Raw genomic sequence first — 14,327 nt, 5'->3', positions numbered from 1 at the left:
TTTACGTTTGATATGTTTTCATGTAAGCTGTCACTTCTTTCAGCTTTTTTTTTTAGTTTTATCGCATTCTAAGGCGTACTTTTCAGTTTAGTCATAGTTGCCTGCCGTCGATACGTAGTTTGTAATCTGGGATAGTATGTAACACTTTCTTTGTTTAAAAATAATAACAACATTGTTTTTTAGGGTAACTGGTGAATATTTTTAGATTTGTTTTCGCCCATGTTTTCAAATGATGTTCGTGCTCTATATCTGTTACTGACATGTATGTATCGTTCTTAAATAAACAATTACAAAAAAAAATAAATAAATAAATAAAATAAGGATAAACAAAATTTGAACCTTTCAAAATAACTTCAAAAATACCCCTTTTATAAATTAACAGGCACTTTTATACTGCCATGAAAAGTGAATATATAAGCAGGCATGGAATATTGTTAATAAAACCCCAAAATTTTTGTATATGTAAACCTGTTTCTGCTCATTTGTTCACGATTTTAATTTTTTTTAATGTCCGTGTGAAATTATGCACTTTTCAGAGACCACAATCCAGTTGGGAGCTGAATCTTTTCTGATAGCTGAAAGTACATATTTTGCACCTCTTTATCTCTAAAGTATTGTGTTTATCTCGTCCACCCACCTTATATAATAATTTCTTTATAAAACGTTTACAGGAGAGGCCTTAAAATCGACCTGAGGTCGAATGATAAGAATGCGAGGTCTAAGTATGGATATACTGAATACAATTACTTGTCGTAAATACATTTTTAGACATTGGTAAACTTAAACATGTTCATGTCATTCTCATTCTTCGCTAAATACTAGCACACATGTGCTATGAAGGTGATATACATTACTAATCTGAAACTAAGAAAGTCAACTGAAAAATAAATAAAAAGATGCCCTTCATTTCTGAACAGTTATGTCGTTTTCGATCACTACATTACTCTACACTACACTAACATTATCATTGATCTGCTGATAATGCCTCATTGTGAAAATCCACCATTTAAAGAATCATGTTACACATGCCTTGATAAAAAAATAAACTGATAGATGTATCGTATTTGATAAAATGTATGAAATATCACATTATGGAGTTTCAGAAAAAGAAGAGGGTATTTTGGATATTTTTTGTCAATTTGTGTCAAACAAGTGCACAAAATTAGCATTTTTTTACGCAAAATAATTCTCCAATGGCTGAAAAAACCTTCTGGATCCACCAGGGAGGGAGTCATACTAAACAAACACCTTTAACCAATGAATACTTTAGAAAGGGTATTGTAGTTCTTGATAAGAGAACAATAAGTATTTTTTCCAGATCCATTTCAACCATATGAAAACTCATATAAGTATGTTTAAGCTACTAGTACTGTACTAAGGTAAAAAAAAAGGTCAACTGAGTTAACGAGTGTTATCACCTGTGGTTAAATGACGAATCTTTAATAAATTCTTAAGTATAATAACCATCAGATCATCCTTTCTTTATAAGGTATTCCTGTTGGCTATGTATCTTAGGACATACCGACAGTTGTGAACCTAACATGCTCAACAAATATAAGAAACATCTACTTTACAATGTCCTAGTTAATGAGATTTCGATAGATCCATATTTAAATGATTTTTTTTTATATGAAATTCTTCATTTTTCTATAAAAGTAACAAAATATTGTTTTAAGAATGATGCCTCACAGTAATATATTTGTATATGTAAATGTGAATCAATTAATGTTTTACATCCAATGTTTATTATCAGAGGTAGACGTAGAAAATAATAGCAGTGATAAGACCTATACTACTACCAAACTCTCCAAAGAAGAGATTGGGGAAAACCATAAATCTGTGCTATCCTCTTTAGTCTCCATATCAAGGACGATGATTGTGATTTACCGTCTATGTACTGGATTCCTAAACTTCACAAGAATCCATACAAGCAATGTTACATAACTGGATCTGCAAAATATACCACCAAACCTCTTACCAAACTTTTAACTTCTATACTCATAGCTGTCAAAGAGGGTTTTCAGTCTTACCTAAACATTTGTTACTCCCGTAGTGGTATTAATTCAATGTGGATCCTGAAAAATTGTGCTTCTCTACTTGCTGACATATTCCTTCACTCTTATAAGACTGACTTTATACCTGATCTGATCCGAAAGAAGGAATATCGTTTAGCTAGACCCTTCAATCTCAGTTTCCGCAATGTAGATCACGTATTATCTTTAAACAATCCTAATTTTGGGGATTTGATATTTCGCATCTTCCCCAAAGAACTTGAGAAAAAGGATAGTGCAGCATAAAAAAGTTCTTATTATCTGTCTCAAAAACGAAGTCGACACACTTTATTTCTTTATGTTCGAAAGTATCACAAGAAGCAATATAGACTACATGTAGTACAGCCAAAACCCGTTTTGTGCAGAAATATTTTACGAAGATCAGCTTTTAAAATTTTAGCTGAAGCTAGGTGTCACTTGATGTGCGAAGAAGTGTTTCATCTGATACTTTCGGTTTATTCTCAAACCGAAACCATTATATAAGTACTTTTTTTTCTTTTTGTGTACTGTTTTAACAGCAGAATAGATTACATTTAGTACATCAAATACTTACTTGTGTTGCTTCAATTTTCGTAGATCAGTGATAAAAGTACAGCTCATCGGAGTGGTACAACTACGCTGCTACTATGGCTTAGACAGACAGAGAAAAGAGATCTATAAATTCTAAAATGGAGGAGGAGTTGGGTTCCAGAAGGTTTCTTGAAGAGAGAGGAGCGCAAGGCTGTAATTAGCTCACTTTTGCCCAAATGTTGAACGAAGATAATTCTATCTTCAAACAAAGAAGGGTAGTGTCCAACAACTAGAACAGTCCCCAGAATCAACCATGAATTTCTCGTCTAAATAAACTGTCGGTAAACTTAAAACTTCAAGATGAGCGAAACAAAAATATTCAAGTAATAATTATAGAATTTAAAATTGATTAAACTTTATATAATTCTTATCACATTGGAATGGTGAATTATTCATTTTCGGAAGAACTAGGACAGTTATTAGGAAAACAAGAGTTATCCTTCTTGGATTATGTTACTCAATGGCTAACTTAACAACTTAAAGTGCATTCGAGGATATTTTATAAAGATAAAAATCCCTTAGGTGTTTTTTTTTCATTATTTCCTGTTGAAAAGATGAATAATTTTATAAAGGAATACATTATTAAAACAAGAAAATCCCTGGCATCCAACACCGCTGCTCGACCGGAAAGATTGCTATGTATTGGATTAATATGAAGTTTCAACACAAGGTCATCCACAAACTTATTGCGCGGTAAGGCTACTTTTTTTTCATGTTTAAGATATTCAAGACTTAGTTCAAGCTAACTCTTTAAGTATATTATGTGTTGCGTATGTTACTTTTCATCTACCTCTAAAAAGCCGATTTGTTCATTATTACTGTTTTCCTGCCCTGTATTAACCGCAACATCTAAAACCTGCGTGGTGCAGTATTGGTTGATTAAAGTTAGCTCTTTGTGTCTAGACAGTTTAAGAACTATTACATTTCGTCTACCCCAAAACAAAGCTTATATATTCATTTCCCGTTTCCATGACATATATTGAAGTCGATATAGACTTTATCTTTATATCAGAAACTTTTATTAGTACATTATTCGTAGTTCAGACTTTTTGTCTACATTCAAACCGAAGCAAGTATATTTATCTATCATCGTACTATATTAACTCTAAATATTGTCTTTATGTTTTCTATTTAAATCTATGTGTTGTAGCAACATTGTTCGGTGTACATACTTCAGAAGTTCTGTATGGGCTTGAAAAAAAATTATGTTACTTTGGTCAACGTCCAAACGGAAGCCAGTATTTTTACATTTTCTTACTGAACTAAAGTCAACGTAAACTATATGCAGTACTTGTATATCAGAAATATGCATTATGTAGCTATTTTTTTCGTGGTTAAAACTTCAATTTATAGCTCATATTTGGCTTCAAGTGCTAAATTAAAAGAGGTGCAGCTGAACAGCATTTCTTGTCGTCTACCTCTAAAACGATGCTGATTTATTCATTTTGTCCCGTTTTCATGTACTGTCTCAACGGCAAGATAGTAGTATATACAATTAAAAATTATGTTGAGCTATACCTCAAATATAGACCAAGCCAGCCTATTTTTTAAGATAAAACTACCAAATATGTCACTTGTCTGACACGAAGCCGATCTATTCAATTTCTCGTTTTCATGCATTATACTTAAGGCAAAACTGGTTCAAACCGTAAAACGTTGCTCAACGTAGATCGTAATCATTTTATAAGTGTTACATATGTTTCATTCCTTCTGTCTATGAAATGAAGCCGATCTATTCATTATTTCTCGTTTTCATGTACTGTTAATAGTAAAGTCGACTGTCAAAAACTTCTGTTGGGTAACTACATTTTAAATTGTTTTAGCATTTATCTATCGAATACTAGATCGAGATTGTGCCAAAACTGCTACATATGGTACTTTCTGTCTGCCTTTGAAACGAAGCCAATCATTTGATTATTTCTCGCTTTCATACACATCAAAACCTCCATGGTGTAGCTACATTTTGCATGATTCAGACGTAACATATTGCTCAAGCTAGCTCTTTATTGTTCTAAAAGTGCTTCATATTTCACCCTCAATCTATCACTGAAACGAAGTCGATATGTTCACTTTTTACTATTTTATTCACTGCATTAACGGCCAAATTGTCTGCATATAGTATATCCGATTCCTGCCTAATGCAGCAACAACTTTCATGGACAAAGCTTGGTAACAGACAACAATATATTTCATTTATCTTTTTTAGCATATCGTAAAAATATGTATTGCATTGTGATGTTTAAATGTTACAAGAAATAGTTGATTCCTGTCTAGATGGATGTTGGAAAAACATTTTTTCAAAAATTGTCAATTTTACAAAATGTTAAAACCTGTAATTAAATATAAAAAAGAAGCGCACCATTAGCGTTCTTATGAAAAATGTTTGTCGTTACCATTACAAAAAGACAGATAAAAAGTATGTTTGAGCTAACCTTAACAACATTTTTTCACCTTTGGTGAGACTTTTTTTCAGTAAACTATCTGAATTCCAATAAGCACGAACAGATATGTTACTGTGTTCTTGTGTTTCGTCAGAATCTTGTGAAATACCAAATGATTAAAGAAGCTATCTATACATATTTGTTATATAGATGGTCTTTTTCCTATAAACAATCCAAATTTTGGAATAACATCCAACAAAACTAGATATAAAAGAGACTACTGACATAGCTTCCTCCCGTCATTTTAAGACTCTCACCTCGAATTTTACGAGAATGGTCAACGAACGAAACCATTCTGATTTTAAAATTACAATTTTCCTTTAATGTGCAGTAATATACCAGCTTCCCCTGCTTACTGTAATTACATTTCGTCACTGGTCTTTGAACTATGAAAGAAATGAAGAAGAACTATTTCATAATACCTCAATTCTGTCAAGCATGTAGACTGATGAAACGGTATTTTAATTTAGGTAGAACGTACGATTTAATATCGGTTATTAAATAGAACATGGTTTGACTAGGTCAATAAAGGTCAAACCATTGAGTTCAAAATTGTGTTAAACCTTTAATCTTTATTAGATCAGTATTTTATGTTGTAGCCGCCTCATTATGACAAACAGGACATAACTAATAAAATCAGAAGGTATGTAATTTCAATAAATATAGAAATTAACAAGAAGATAAGAACAACTAAACTTTTATATGATAATGAGTTAGGGTACGATAAAAGCTTTAACGCAGTTTACACCATATGATATAAGTAACAACTGAATTATATATATATTATTTAAAATAAGAAGTAAATGGAGGAATTAAAGCTCAGAAAAAAGGCGCGGAAACAACAAACATATAGAAAGTAACAAGCTCTATTCAGTGGCAGTCGTTCTTTTCTTTTTTACTAATCGCTGCAGAAGTCGAAGTTCTCTGACATAATTCAAGGCAAACGTCTTTTGACAATCGGATAACGTTGAGTAAAATCAATCACTTTTTCTCTACTGTGCAAGATTCTTGCATTTTCTGAGAGGGCTGGATGTAGCCTCCAGAGTGTATTGCGAACATCGACGCTGTTTTTGGGCTTGAGAAAGTAAATGTACTACCCGGACTTTTATGTACATATTGTCTTATCTTCAATATCAATAACGTTATCACATTCCCATTAATTTCCATTTATTTACATTGTATACGTTATTAAAAATACAGTATGGTCTGCCCACGTAAACCCCGACATTTTGGAAAGTAATTGGGGTTCGGAAAAGAAAGAATTTCAAGATTATTTGTTGCTTAATCTCCCTGAAATTTGAAACAAAATTATCTAGATATTCCAAAAAAAGAGGGGTCCAAACGCCGAACTCTCTAATTTCATCACTGATCTGCTACTGAAGTTATATCAAGTTGAAGAAATTTGTTTGATTTTTGAAGTGCGGATCGTGCGAAATAACACGATATGTTTCCCTACTTACTCCCGGGTTTTTATACATTATTCTTTATATTTAACAGTCTTTAGCAGATTGATTGTAGATTAGTACCACATTCTCATACTTGAGTTTTCTTTAGGTCAATTTTTCAGTATGAAATATCCATCAAAATTTGAGACTTGTCGTCCATACAATTTTGTTAAAATAAATAATTCGGATAATAGAATGTACTTGTTTTTGTGATGATAAAACATCTAATTACATTTCATTACAGCAACAAAATAATCCGCTTATTGAAAATTATATCACTACCCAAGTGTCCAGATACCCATACACAAAACAAATAAACGTTATGAAAAGAAATCGTCCAAAGTGAAGATAGATTCAAACAAATTGAAGTAGAACGTTGCTCGTGTCATAGTCAGGATGTGTCTTTTGTAAAATTAGGTAGAACATTGCTTTAAAAAAGTAGAACGACCACTGCAAAAATGGGTTTCTAGAATTTTTAGAGGTGATAAGTAGAACGTAGTTATGTAAAGCAGTTAGTAAACATAGTCATTAATTGAAAATGTGCACAGATATTATGGCATGTATCAACATTTAGGACATGCTAACTGCCTGATTATTTGCGTCATTGATTGATTTATACCGTTATTTTTAGATTGTAATTTCTATTTAAATGTATAAATCAAGGAAATTGAACACTCCTGAAAATAACGAAAGCAAACTGAAAAATAATTCTTAAAGTCAAATACAGCCTTACTTGGACTTCTTTTCCGAAAAACAAAAATGGAAAATATGCATGACTAAATATTGAATTCACTTGAAGACTTTTTTGCTTATTTTGTTTTTATATAGAAATATACCGTTTTAAAAACTTCAATTTTAGAAGTGGAACCCGTGCCAAACCTTAAGGCGGCTTAGGTCCGTTAAAATATTCACTATAAGTACATATAATGGAATCTGCCACATTTTTTTTTTCTTCAAAATTTGAAAAGTGAACTTGATTTATAATTGGTTTAGAAGTTAACAGTAAATCTCAGCATATCACGTGTATTCCAGGGGTGGAGTTCTCGAAGCTATCCAAAGACATGTCCTAAGTCACGTCCTAAGACCAACTTAAAGATGGATTTAGGATCATCTTATGACAATGTCAGGTTGTGTCTCGAAGTTATCTCAGACATGTCTCAAGTTAAGACGTCATAAAGACATCCTGAGTACATTTTGTGAAATGTTTAAATTATTATTTATATTACGTTTTTATTTTTATTTAAAAAAAATCTTGTTCACATTTTTTGTGAACAAAAGATTCAAATGATTGCTTTCTAATTATATGCATGTGAGTGAATTTTAAAACCGAATGACGTCATTGTTACATGTATGTATTAGGAATACAAACTGTAGCAAAGTTTTTTGGGATAAAGTGTTACTGAATCCTGCAATATTCAGGTCAAAGTTTATAATCATGCACATTCCTTAAAATACGTTTGAACCGACGCATGCCGGTCATTCTGTGGTAATTGTTTCGATAAGATGATCCTAAGACACATATTCAGTCGTCCTAAAGTTCGGATGAAAATTGCGACTCGTCTTACCTGATGATGGCTTCGATAACATGACTTAGAACAGAGACGAATCCTAAGATAGTCAAGGATATGTCTTATTCCTGAGATATCTTCCAGAAACCCACCCCAGGTTTATGAAACATTCACATGTTATGAAGAATTGTGGTAAGCATCTTAGATTAATCGTTGCACCAACGATCATCGAGATATACAAAACTGTTTAAATTATGTAGATTGTTTTGGGTTTTTTTGCAACAACTTGTTATGAATGATCGTTATTTTACAGGATAGTCCTTTCAAGAGACCGAATCTTTTGTTTGTGTTAGAATATTGCCTGACGAAAATCGTTAATTGAAAAGAAACAAATACAATTCTCGAACAAAGTGCTGTTTACTAACACTGTATCAGAATGTCTACAGAAAACACAAACACCGATTCAAGAAGTGCATTCATAATTGGACATACTGGAGAAACAGGCAAATCGTTAGTAAATGAACTGAACAAAAGAAAAGTATTCAAGAAAATTGTGCTAATTGGAAGGAGAGAAGTCAAGCTTGACAGTACTTTAGGCCCAGAATTTGTAGGTACAATGACTAAAATAAATTAAACATTGGGTTTATAAGATCTTTATTTAATCATTGTATTTAAGTACACGTACCGTTGTCTGCATAAACGTGTGACTTGGCAAAATTTCACACGAAGAAATTACACAGATTTTTAAAAAAGTTTGTTAGTGAAAAGGTAATTTTGTTGAATCATATAAATACAGGCCCAGCTTTTATTAGACAAATCAATTTGAGAGATTCCTCAAATATTGAATTTGATTGGCTAAGAAATTAGTTGGATTTGGGGTAAATCGTATTTTAAGACTTTAAATCCGACTTCCAAAACTGTCTATAACTATAAAGACACATTTCATTACACTTCCGTATTTCTATTTATTTAATCTATTTTGAAACAAAATATCAGTACTAAGTGATAGAGGATGTGTAGCATTGGTAACTTTTATGTCTTTAGGAGCAAAGAGTAGTAGATTTTGACCATTTGGATCAACACAAGGAAGCCTTCCGAGATTTGAAAATAGGCTTTTGTTGCCTAGGAACCACAAGAAAAACAGCTGGGAAGGTACAAACTGCTAATTTCATCAAAATTAGTCAACGTCCAAAAATATTGGTGCATTTCAATTTTCATATCAATTCTAATGTTTTTAATTCCAAATCATTTTCCAAATATACAGAGGAACATGTTTATAAAAATGCTAGATTTTTAATCGACAATATATTTGTCCAGTGTGGTGGACGTGTTTTTCAACAAACGGTCGGCATTCCAATGGGAACAAATTGTGCTTCTTTACTTGCTGACCTTTTCCTTCACTCTTATGGGGCTGATCCGAAAGAAATAATATCGTTTAGCTAGATCCTTTAATCACAGTTTCCACTATATAGATGACGTATTATCTTTAAACAATCCTAATTTTGGGGTTTGATACATCGCATCTATACCAAAGAACTTGAGATAAAGGATACTACAGACATTGTAAAGTCAGCCTCATATCTTGACCTACACTTAGAAATCGATGGTAAAGGAAAACTATCGACCAAACTTTACGACAAACGTGATGACTTTTCATTCAAAATTGTCAACGTTCCTTTCATCTGTGGCAACATCCCTTCAGCACCTGCGTAAGGAGTGTTCATATCACAACTCATATGTTATGCCAGAGCTTGCTGAAACTACGCAGACTTTTTGTATCGCACCAGAACTCTAACAAATAGGCTTCTGGAACAGGGTTATGTTGCTACAATATTGATGTCATCACCACAGACGTTTTATGGTCGTCATCATGGACGTGGATCGTTCTGGTGTATCCATCTGCATCATAAAAACTGATTTATTCCACGGGTCATAGTTTTCCTTTCCTCGTTTGTCTACCTCCGACTTGACTTTTTATGAGCAACTCGCTGGGTGTTTCTAGAAAAGCATAGGACGCTTACCCTACCGGTGCACCTGGTCCATGCTGCCAGTTTTTAGTGGATTACTAGTTGCTCATTTGCTTTTGTTACTTTGTAGGTATGATTTTAGATACTATATGTTTTCTGTTGTGTATGTCTGTTTTCCATGTCTGGTCTTTGTCCCTTGATTACATTCTTTAGATTACTGCAATAACCTTGGTTCCCTTGATTACTTTTTTTACTATGACGTCGGTTCTCAAACATTTTCATAGTTATGTTTCTGAAATATTTAATTATGGTATCCTTTTAATCTTAATCTTAATTTTATTTGTGTCTATTTTTATATCTAAAAGAATAATAGATGTACTAGATTAAAAGTTGTGTTACTATTCAAATTGTTTACCCAATAAACTTAAAAGAAGTTTTTTTTATATTCTTAGTTAAAACTATGTCTTTACAAAATATTAAATGCATCATCTGTTTCTCTTTCAAGGATGGTTTTATAAAAGTGGACCATGATTATGTGGTTAACACAGCAAAAACAGCCAAGGATGTTGGGTGTAAACACTATGTAGTCATCACGTCAATGGGAACCAATAAGAACAGTTTTTTTTTGTATCCAAAGACAAAGGTAAAGTTTCAGTGTTAATCCAATTTAAATTAATTCAGGAACAAAACAACTGGACAGCCATGCAAAGATGAGAAGAGGCAATAAATTTATAAACACCAACTACAGTACCGAACTCATAATCAAAACTCGTAATGGTAGATAGCACGTGAACTGCAAAATCAAGAATGAAAGAGAGAAATAAAATTAACCGCTGTATTCCTGAATTTATTCAGACCTTTCAAAGTGAATAATAATACTGGGTTTAAAGCTGCATTAGCTGTCATTTTCGAAATTTTTTGTTTCTTTTGCAATATACCTTAACTTTGAATTATTTCTACTAAATAGTACTTTTCTTGTACAATTTTATTTGATATCCGCAAATAAAATTTATTAAATACATGAAATAGGTGTCTATATATTTATTGTCTTGCAAGACAAAAAATCGACCAGATAAGTTCGTATGCATGTGACTTCTGGTGACCTTAATTCGTGCATGTGCTGTAAGGGTCGCTTCTTTAATAACAAATCTGATTGCAAAACGAAAGTGGTTATTAAGCGGCAAGGAAGACCGACGGACTCAAGCCGTAAAAAAAAAAATTCGAATATAACGCAAGGATCCATTTGAAATTTACACATTGTGATATAATGCGACTCAAATATGGTCATTATTTATTTGAAAACTAATCAAGATATAGATGTAATGAAATGAAATCAAGACAAGTGCTTACCTGTGTATCCATTATTGTTATTTTTTTGGCCAAGGTTAAAGTATTTTAACCCTGGTTAATGTCCTGTCGGCAATCTTCGGACGTAATGGCGAAAAATAATTAGATCAGACCTGTCGATATTCTCTGACTAAAAATATGTTGTTTTCACAGCATTCTGTAGGTTGTTATCGCCATTAATTGCTTCAATTGCATCAGTACATACTTACTTCATTGAATTAGAAAAAATCAGTAGAGTCAAAACTGAACAAATTTGGCAGCTAATGCAGCTTTAATTGCTAGTAAAAGCTCCCGGTTCCATAGCGGCTATAACATTCTGATTTAAAACATATTGCATAGATAAAGAATAATCGAATAAATGCCAATGAAACAATATAAGGAGTGGATAATATGTCCATTGAAACACTGAAATAGGTTTACGGTGAAAAAGGGACTCCCAATGCTGTTTTTAAACCACAATAAACTTTAGCTATCGTAACTGTTCCGACTTCAATACCAAATAGTGAACAGTGAATTAGAATGTACAAGATAACACCTAACAAAAACAAACAAATAGTGTCTCAACTCTAGTACTTTAACCTTATAAATGCTGTCGAATTTTTTGGGAATCGTATCTCAAAATGTCTGACGTCCAGTGTAAGACAGAACACCAATCTTGCCTCTCTATATCCTATTTCAGGGAGAAACTGAAGAAGATCTGAAAAGTCTGAAGTTAGACAAACTAACGATACTTAGACCTGGGTAAGTATTTTTTTGCTATACAAATGACATATCTTTGCTTCGAAACAACTTAGATTTGTCAAATAGAATAATTTCAAACAAAAGAAAAGAAAATCAAATCAAATAAACAAAAGACAATAGTGACCCAAATAAAACAGCAAAGACGGTAATACACCGAATAACCTTACCAGTCGTTATTGATTGCTTTGAAATTGTCATCTTTATATTGACTTTCCATTTGATTATCCCATTTGAGTACTACCTAGAATTATCAGTTCTGTTATTTTGTTATAATTACCCTAACCTGTACATTTAATAAGTACTTTTAAGCAAATTTAATTCATAAACTAAGACGGACATGACGAAGCATTAATCTGAAAAAACAGATAATGGTATCTTAAAGAGTAAGAACTTGATTATGTGATTGTTAATTACCAGGGCATGTTTTAAATAAGATAAATATGATATTGACAAATAATCATTTCAAACTATTAAACCACATGTATAGTTTTGGAATAAAGTTTTGTGATTAATAATCAAAATTGTTTCCATTTAGGCTATTAATCTGCGATCGAAAAGAGTCACGGTTTGGTGAGAGTTTGTTTCGGACATGTTTAAAAGCAATGCCACAGTTTTTGTTTAAGAGATCTGCTATCAAAACCGACGATCTGGCCAAAGTCATGGTGAATATGGTGTTAAATCAATCTACGGAAGCTGTAGAAACAATCGAAAACACGCAGATGTTCGAGTTTCTTTGATCATGAAATTCTTTAAGCTTTACGCAGCAACAGATGTTCGTTTCCACTCATACAGCTACAGACAGGCCATTCGAAATTCTCGTTATTCAAATCACACGGTGTTTGACAATCGATAAACGTCGCGTAAAATCGTTCACTTTCGCCCTGACTTTGCAAGATTCTTGCATTTTCTGAGAGGGCTGGCTGCAGCGTTTTGAGTGAATTTCGAACGCTGTTTCGTAGATTGGAAACTCTTATCATATGACCGGATTTCAGTGCTCTTTAGAAAAAGCAACGAATGGAACAATTATCATTGCAAGACTCGGTAGATCAAATGATTAAACTACGCAGATTGGCTTTCGAACAAGGACATAAAAGTTTATTTTAGAAGGATGTACAAATCTTGCGGAGATATACATTATCATGTACACTAAGTTATTTAGTAGTTTTTTGTTTGTTTAAGACTTTGGTGATGTAAAGTTTTCTTGCATTTTTTTTTTTTTGGGGGGGGGAGGGGGGTTATTCGTTATGAAATATTTTATTTAAAAAACTTTTCACATTGTTAATTTTCTCACTATTTGGCAAATGGTTATATAACATAACAATTCTATAGTAACTATTTTATTTGCTGTGGGTATGTCATTACTAACCGAGGAGAAATTAAAAAATATTTAGGAAGCATGAAATAGATTAATATTTTCGAAAAGAAACAAATGTAGTTAGCATAATAAAACTAGCAGAGAAATTAAATGAATGTCCTATAGGAGTTTCACATTTATATGTATATCAAATAAGGTCAAGTTATTACGGTAAAGATATTTGATTCAAGGACATATTTTGTACTTAATGTATATCATGGGTAACATCTAGGCCATCTTGTCAGTGATTTAAAGTAATTGACCGTTTTTTTCTTCTTTAATATCGTGATATTTATGCTGTCTTTTGAACATGGCATTTATGTACTGCACATTTAAATTTGCAATATTGATATGATTGGTATTTTGTTTATTTATAAAAGAACAAGTTTCAAAACCAAAGCAAAAGAATACAAACAAGCAAAACAAACAAAAACAACAGATTAGAAAAAAAGATTATCAAATAGCATATCGACTTCAGACAGAATACACAAATATCATACCTATAACCTCCCTTTCGATTATCTTGCAAATCATCGAATGATGTACAAAATACCATTATATTATTCTGAAGGAATTTTCGGTTTTTGGCTATGCATAATTCTATTACAAACATCTATTAAAATAAGCTTTTTTTACAAGGCAAAAAATTGGTGGTAATTGTTCTAACAATTTAAATGGGAATTTCTTTTTTATCATCATGAAAGAAAAAAAATCAATAACCCCTATTTGATTTTGCAAGCTGCAGATAACCGTCCTTTATTATTCAGTTTTTAAGATAGATTCACCAGAATAGGTTTTCTTTACTTGTATGCGAAATAAGGAAAATTTTCGGCATATATTAATGTCGTAAAATCGCCTTCATTAATGATTGATAAAATTACTGGATACATGAACTACCTTATA

The 14,327-nt window shown here is 32.2% G+C and overlaps 1 protein-coding gene across 2 annotated transcripts; it reads left to right on the top strand.

Annotated features, from left to right (window-relative positions):
• Nucleotides 1-5,561: 5,561 nt before the first annotated feature.
• On the top strand, nt 5,562-13,774 carry LOC148610107 (protein HTATIP2-like). 2 transcript variants are annotated; one of them, XM_088542190.1, is made up of 6 exons: nt 5,562-5,705; nt 8,329-8,622; nt 9,060-9,167; nt 10,488-10,625; nt 12,009-12,070; nt 12,606-13,774. In XM_088542190.1, exons 2-6 carry the CDS (start codon nt 8,452-8,454, stop codon nt 12,805-12,807), a joined length of 681 nt encoding a protein of 226 aa, XP_088398316.1. In that variant the 5' UTR covers nt 5,562-5,705; nt 8,329-8,451; the 3' UTR covers nt 12,808-13,774. The 2 variants fall into 2 exon arrangements, with proteins under 2 accessions (XP_088398316.1, XP_088398317.1); XM_088542191.1 differs by lacking the exon at nt 5,562-5,705 and adding an exon at nt 7,204-8,207.
• Nucleotides 13,775-14,327: the final 553 nt, after the last annotated feature.

The sequence above is a fragment of the Perna viridis genome, chromosome 8 (genome assembly GCF_037379345.1).
Source record: "Perna viridis isolate PV_CMFRI_1.1 ecotype Kerala chromosome 8, ASM3737934v1, whole genome shotgun sequence".
NCBI classification, from domain to species: domain Eukaryota; kingdom Metazoa; phylum Mollusca; class Bivalvia; order Mytilida; family Mytilidae; genus Perna; species Perna viridis.
Note: the sequence above shows the minus strand (reverse complement) of the source record. Positions and strands in the feature narration are given on the sequence as shown.